This window comes from Alosa alosa, chromosome 14 (genome assembly GCF_017589495.1).
Source record: "Alosa alosa isolate M-15738 ecotype Scorff River chromosome 14, AALO_Geno_1.1, whole genome shotgun sequence".
NCBI lineage: Eukaryota > Metazoa > Chordata > Actinopteri > Clupeiformes > Clupeidae > Alosa > Alosa alosa.
The window spans coordinates 23,658,494-23,666,359 of record NC_063202.1 but is presented as its reverse complement, the minus strand read 5'-3'; the positions used below and the strand labels follow the sequence as shown (position 1 = coordinate 23,666,359).

Below are 7,866 nucleotides of genomic sequence, written 5' to 3'. Positions count from 1 at the left end.
GGGATTAACACCAGTCACAACAGCTAACAAGATCTGACAGCACATTTTCATAAAAAGGAAATTCTGTGGATATGATCCAAAGTTCCAAACCAATACTGCATTTAAAATCATTAAGATGCTATGGATGTTATAAAGCTACCAGCACCAAACACAATCATCAAAGCATTCATCAAAGCATGTGTTCAGAAGAAAGCCTTTCTCAGTACATTTCTTGTGTACATTTGTGTGTGTGTGTGTGTTGCCCCAAGCTGTAGAATCAGTTTGCCCCTGTCTGTGTGCGAGTGTGTAGTGTATCTGTGTTGCCCTGAGGTATTGAATCACATTATGTCTGTGCATGTGTGTTGCCAAGAAATGTAGAGTTTTCGTCTTTTTTGTTGTAAAAGTTTGTCCTAGTGTATGTGTATATGTGCACTGCCTTGAGTTGCAGAATCAGAGTTTTTCCCCATGTATATTCCGCCTGTGTTGGTCCATGTACGTCCGGCGGGTAAAGGACTTGAGGCAGAGTGGGCACACCCAAGGCTTCTCGCCTGTGTGCGTGCGCTGGTGCGCATTGAGCTGGCTCCTCTGAGCGAAGCGTCGCTCACACATGAGACATTTGTACGGCCTCTCGCCCGTGTGGACGCGCATGTGCACCAGCAGCTGCGACGGCCCTGGCGCCACCTTGCCACACAGCTCGCACGTAATCCCACCCCGGGCCTTTCCGGCACTTTCCCCCGCCGCCGCTGCCGCCTCCTCCACCACCTCCTCGCCCGGGTGCTCCTTGCGCACGTGCGCCGCCAGGGTCTGGCTCCGGCCGAAGGCCTCCCCGCACGCGCTGCACCTGAGGAGCTTGTGCGTGCGCTCGTGCCGCTCCAGGTGGTACTTCTGCACGAAGCCCTTGCCGCACACGACGCAGGTGTGCGGCCGCTCGCTGGTGTGGCGCAGCAGGTGGCGCTTCAGGTAGGCCAGGTGCGTGAACTGCATACCGCACTCGTTGCACATGTAGTCCTTGGTGCCGGCGTGCACCGTCTGGTGGATGCGCAGGTTGGTGGCGTTGACGAAGCGCTTGCCGCACTCCTCGCACTCAAACGGCTTCTCGCCCGTGTGCTTGAGCTGGTGCCGCGCCATGGTGGCCCTGTTTTCACACAGGGCGCCGCACGTTTCACAGATGAAAGGTCCCATCCTTTCACGCTGCCTCCCCCCTTTCTTGGCCAGTCCGCCTTCCTCATCGCCGGCCTGTCTCTTCCTGCTGTGCTTCAGTCCGGTCAACTTGCCGGGCGTACGTCTCTTCCTGGGACGCGCGTCCTCTTCTGATGCGCTGTCGTCCGTCACGGCAACGCTAACATCCTTAACACACGCCCTCTTCCGCTGGCTGCACCTCAATGGCGCCTCTGTGTCTGACATGTGATGTTCTTCCCCGGCGCTTTCCTGATCGTCGACCCGCATTCTGTCGCAGACTTGTTTCCGCTTGGTCACTACATCCCGCTGTGATTCCGCTCTGCCACTCTTCTCCTCTGCATCACTCTTTTCTTTCTCGTCTTCCTTCTCCCCATCACTCTCCCCTCCATCACTTCTCTCCTCTTTGACCCTTGACCTGTTGCAGACATCTTGCTCTGAGTCTTCTTTATCGTTCTTCTCGGCATCACTCTTCTCCTCTTCCTCTCCTCCATAACTTTGGTCCTCTCGGACTCTTGTTGTGTTCTGGACGTGTCTATTCTGTGAACGTTTGCATTTGGTTGCAACATCTTCCTCTTCCTCCTCTCCATCACTCTCTTGTTTCTTGTCTTCCTCCTCTCCATCACTCTCTCCATCACTTTCCTCCTCCCTGGTTTGTTTCTTCCTCCCTCTCTTCTGTTCAGGCTCCTCCCTCCTGCTGGTCTTTCTCCAGCCCCACTTTCTTTTCATTAACTCGTTCCTCCTGCCTGCATCATCATTCTTTGATTGGTTGAGATCTCCATCACTTCCTTGTCCATCGTTAATGGCATCATCTGCCTCCTTGCTCTCTGATTGGTCACCCTCTTTGCTGGACTGCTTTACCAGCGAGTGGTGGGAGTCTATGCATTTATACTTAGTAGCCATAGACACACCAGTGCAAGTTGAATTCCGGTGTGTGACCAGTCTGTGCACTTTGTCTTCTTCATCTTCTCCATCTGCGTCACCTGAACCCTTCACACTCTGCTCCTCCTCCTCCTCCTCCTCCTTTATCTCCGTCCTGTGCCTTCCTCTCCATCTGAAGCCACACTGCCCCTCTTCCTTGGCTTTGCCCTTCCACGTTGCCATGGAAGCGGCCCGAGGGAGATGAGACTCTTCCTCTTCCTCCTTTATCTCCATCTTGTGCCTTCCTCTCCATCTGAAGCCACTCTGCCCCTCTTCCCTGGCTTTGCCCTTCCATATTGCCACGGGAGCGGCCCGAGGGGGATGAGACTCTTCCTCTGACTCCTCACTGCTGGACCAGCCAGCGGCCTGAGCCCTGAGAGGGGCTGCAGAGAAAGAGAGGGAAAGACAGAGTTGGGGTGAGGGACGACACCTCAAACACACAACAGGAGAAGCATCTGAGCTTACAGTTTCATATGAACTGATCTGGGAGAAGAGAGAAAGAGAGGGAAAGACAGAGTTGGGGTGAGGGATGACAGCAGGATAAGCATCTGAGCCATTATAAACTGATCAGAGAGAAGAGAGAAAGGGAGATGGATGAAACAGCAAGAGAGTGAAAGAGGCGGTGAAATGTTCCCAATATATCCAGAAGGTGGCATTGTTGCCTAATAATTTGATGTGTAGTTGACGTGCCTTATGGCCACGATGTCTTACGCTGGAGTAACAACGAAGCCTAATGAAGATATAGGCTATAGCCTAATGAAGACTATATGAGGCAACAGGCAACTATTAGCCTACCATCAGTATTGGCAATGGCCAGGTTGAAGCATACAGGTCTAACTGTGTTGTTATTAGGCTTGGCTCAATCTTCCAACAATTATAAAACTTGGTAGATATCAAACTCATATTCAGAATTGATAGTAAAAATAGTCGCTTTAAACCTAAAGCCATTGTACTGAACAGAGTAGGCCTAGGAACAAAAGGAAGAGTAAAATTAAACCATTATGAAAAGCTCACATAAGTCTTAAAAAATGTCTAGGCTTCAAAACCATTCATTCATAAGTGCATTAGCACAGGTTATCATGTCAAAGGTAATCTTGAGACGTTTTGTATCCACTTCGTTGACATCAACAGCTCCGTGCACAAGGCCTAGATAGACTAAAATACGCTGTATCACAACAGTTATTCATTCTAGACGTCCTCTTTTGCCCGGACATGTCCTCTTTTTGAAACCTAAAAAAGTGTCCGGGCGGAATTTGAAAGTCGTCCGGGATTTTGTTTATTCTAGCCTCAAACGTGTTTACAGCGAATTTGCATTGCTCTCTCATTCATGTTTCATTCATGGATAGCCTATATATCTATGTTGGCTTTGCATTGAGTGGAAAGTGTAGGGTGTTGAGCCTGACCTATAGCTACCGTCATTGGTCGATATAATCTCAAACATTTAATTGGTCAGTCAGTCACCTCAATAGCGCAAACTTCCTTGTTTAGTGTAAGTTCACTGACGAATTAAAACGTAAATTTCCATGTTTTTGTCTCGGTCGATATCAACATGAAGCTGAGTGCCTGACCTGCAAAGCAGGCACTTATATGTCGGTCGCAAATAAAGGTGCCAACGACCGACCTACAGGTAGGCTACACAATATTCAGCAAAGCATCGAACGGCAGCGAGGGGTGAGAGCTCATCAGCTAAAGTGACAGAGTTTTTCGACCTTAACATTACGTCTCCAAAAACATTTTGATGGCACATCAACTCATAACCATAGACTGTAAAAAATATAACATGACGAACACTTCTGCCATTGTATGAGCGGCTTTCTCTGGACGATTGCCGACCTAGCAACTTTCTAGCTTTGGGTAGGAAACTGCACTTAGGTTATCCCTTTAAACTGCCTTAAAGGGATAGCCTGCACACAGCAGATGTCAATAATCCTCTATCTAGGCTACTGTAGCCTATATGTAGGTGAATTAAATATGTTGGCATAACATAAGGGATGGATGTAGGCCTATTTCTTTACAAAAAAATATCTTATAATAATGGATTGAAAAGAGGTAGGCCTAATAATAGACATGATTGAATAGATATAAGAAAATAGACAACATATCCACATCAGTCCCCATCAACACAACTGTTTTCACAGGTCAGGATTATAAACTCTAAAACAGATTGTTCAAAATTAGATTCAGTTTGTAGATTCAGAAACACCTTGGATCAAATTTAGAGATATGCAACATTAAAGATGGGTTGCCATCCAAATATCTTGCACGTATAGAGCTCGCTTTTATTGTAATTATTGTTTTTGCACATTGAAAACTTTCAAGTGTTCAAAATAGTCTTTTGAGGCAGTGTTTTTCTGTTAGCGTTGGGCCGGCCAATCAAGCTCATTATCATACATAGTCACCATGTATGATATGGTCATACATGGTGCCCCCACACACACTGAAGTGTCCTCTTTTTCCCAAACCCAAATCTGGTCACCCTATTCATTAAAGTCAAAGTCAAAGTCAAAGTCAGCTTTATTGTCAATTTCTTCACATGTTCCAGACATACAAAGAGATCGAAATTACGTTTCTCACTATCCCACGGTGAAGACAAGACATATTTTACCAATTTAAGTCCACAGACAAACATAACATTCAAGTAAACAAAAAAGTAAGTAAATAAGTAAATAAGAGGGCACATATAATAATGAAAAAATAAGAGCAGCAAAATTTGGTTGAAATTGACAATAAACTGATTACACACTGATTGCACGCACGAACTGTCTAACTGTAGCCTATGCCTTTGCGACACAGAATAAGGGGTGGGTGACAGGCAGGTGCTGCGACCGTTTGGCTACCAAACTACCAACTACCACAGAACCGGCATGTTTAATACACATCTGTACACGTATCTCGTCAACTTACAAAACCTTTGCATTGCCGTAATACTCAGAAATAGAAGAAAATCCTTCGTCTTCTTCGCTTCATATTCTTCACAAATCAGCTGTAGCGCATTACTGCCGCCTAGTGGGCTGAAGTATGAAACAAAGATTTTTGGAGAATATGAGGGGTTTGGATACTATTTTGTTGTTTTGTAACGTTGACTTTTTAATCAACGTGATCACTTTGGGGTGGTGGTAGCATAGGCTACTAGGTTAAGGAGCTAGGCTAGCATGCAGGAGCCAGAAAAGTTGTGGGTTCAAATATGCCCTTGAGCAAGGAACTTAACCCCGAGTTGCTCTGGTGACAATGGCCCCTGTAACATAATTGACATAGGGTATGTAAGTTACTGAAAAGTAAATTAATTAACGTAAATCAATAAATCAATTCCCAGAAACACAAGATGGGGATTTGTGGGCCAAACACACGCACACAGAAAGAAAGATCAGATCCTTGAGTTTATTGTTGTTATTGAGTGTCTTGTTTAGGTCTTCAACTTTTGATGTGGTTGAATAATGCATGTGGTTGTAAATATAACCCCTGTATTTTGTGACAATTCCTTGTAAGAAATTCTATTATGAGGTTTTCTCGAATACAAGGCTCGAAGTTCCCTCTCTCACTCTCTCTTTCTCTCTTTCTCTCTCCCTCTTGTAGTTGTGCGTCATAACTGTGACTGTCACTACATAAAAATAAAAAGCCCACAACCAGAGGACTAAAAATAGACAGAGAAAGGAGGCGGAGAGAAAGGGCTGAAAACCCTGCCACTGACTCAGAGTGATGAACGGGAAATGAGAGAGAGGGGGAAAGAAAAGGTGAGAGAGAGAGAGAGAGTCTGTGCATGCTCCTGTGTGTCTGTCTGTGTGTCTGTGTGTGTGTGTGTGTGTGTGTGTGTGGCTGTGCATGCTGCTGTGTGTGTCCCCGACTAGACAAAGATACAAAATAGCTGGCACATGCTGTGAATGTGTGTGTGTGTGTGGTGGTGATGGTGGTTGTGTGTGTGTGTGTGTGTGTGTGTGTGTGTGTGTGTGTGTGTGTGAGTGTGAGTGAGTGAGCAAGTGTGTGTGTGTGTGTGTGTGTGTGTGTGTGTGTGTCTAGCTGGAATACGAAAGAGTATAATTGTTTTGGCTGTAAGGCCAGGTGTGACATTTATCCCATTTGAGACTGAGTGATGAAGTCTTGGTATTCTAACTCATGTTGTTTTTTGTTGTTGTTGTTCTTTGAAGCGCCATTCAATGCTGCTGTTTTCTGTCTGAGAAAGACCTGCTTGATCCCCACCTTCATGAGGTGTAGTACTGGTGCAAAACTTTAATTTCTTTCACACATCTTTAGCCCAGATTCCTCAACAGCTATCGTAAACACTACAGCATTCACACACTTGTCTTTGATGTATAAGGTCATGATCTGTCTTCCATGGCAAAACCACATTTTCCTCCCTATTATTATTCCACCATTGAAGTCTATGGCAGTGTAACGGAGGCGAACTGAGCTAGCGTGCTAGTTGCCCGTCTAAATCCTCACAGCCCTAACCTTAAGAGCACTTCTAACCGCTGAGTTGGAAGCGTGGGCTTTTAGTTCAGTGGTTAGAGCGTTCGACTCCCATTCCGGTGAGTGTTGAGGTGTGCGGGTTCGAGGGCCGTGAGCGGCGGACGAATTACGACCTCGGTTACAGCAGCCCATAGAACCGTCTGGTGAAAAGTTCTGAAATTTGGAACACTTATTGGGGACAGTGCCATGATTCATAGCACCAAGTTTTATGTCGGCACCTCGAATGCTCTAGTGCCACCAACAGGCCAAAGTTGGATGTGCGTTCACACAAATTTTGACCTGTGTGCTCGATCTTATCGTAAATTGAAAAATGTCAACGTAATTTATTCGGCCGCCATAGTGGATTTAATCAAAAACACTAAAAAGTTTTCACAGGTCACAAATTTCACCTGATCTTCACCAAAATTGGCATAGACCAGTGGTTCTCAAAGTGTGGGGCGGGCCCCACTAGTGGGGAATAGAGACATGACAGGTGGGGCGCGAGGAACAGGAGGAAATTTGTTCTTTTTTGCCTATCTTTAATAATGACTTTCTTTTTTGACAAGGAAGATCATAGATTCAAAACAATATAGCCTCACACAAACATAAGAGTCATAAACAGACCAACATATGAATTAAAATAACATCTGATCCAGCGGACTGAGAAATTTCATGTGGAACCAAGATGTGAAAAAAGTATTTTAACATTACTATTTTGCCGGGTTGATGTGGTCAGGCAAGGCTTGAAAATTCCCCACCTTTAAAGTGGGGAATGACAGAAAACAGTTTGAGAACCACTGCCATAGACCATCTTCATACCATGAACATTCAAATTCACCTTGTATGCATCTTTACATCCTCTGCCTCGTCTCTGATGTGGGGAACTAATTGCCCCATGGCCCCCGACATTGTAGTCTGTACAACTCCGCCTTCGTTAAGCATGGTGCTCCATAGGCTATGAGTCTAAAGGTGTTTGCACACTGCCCCAATAAACACCAACCAACTCCAACAAACGCCAACCTACTCCAACAAACACCATCCAACTCCAACAAACACCATCCAACTCCAACAACAACATCCAACTCCAACAAACACCAAACTACTGCAACAACACCGACCAACTTCAACAATACCAACCACCTCCAACAAACACCATCCAACTCCAACAAACACCAACCTACTGCAACAACACCGACCAACTCCAACAATACCAACCACCTCCAACAAACACCATCCAACTTCAACAAACACCAACCTACTGCAACAACACCGACCAACTCCAACAAACACCAAACTACTGCAACAACACCGACCAACTCCAACAAACACCAACCACCAACACCATCC

General features: G+C 45.8%; 1 protein-coding gene across 1 annotated transcript; it reads right to left on the bottom strand.

Moving 5' to 3' along the window:
• Positions 1-429: 429 nt before the first annotated feature.
• Positions 430-3,495, bottom strand: LOC125306956 (zinc finger protein 260-like). The gene is made up of 2 exons (XM_048262610.1): positions 3,480-3,495; positions 430-2,459 (listed from the first exon to the last, which is right to left on the bottom strand). Exons 1-2 carry the CDS (start codon positions 3,493-3,495, stop codon positions 430-432), a joined length of 2,046 nt encoding a protein of 681 aa, XP_048118567.1.
• Positions 3,496-7,866: the final 4,371 nt, after the last annotated feature.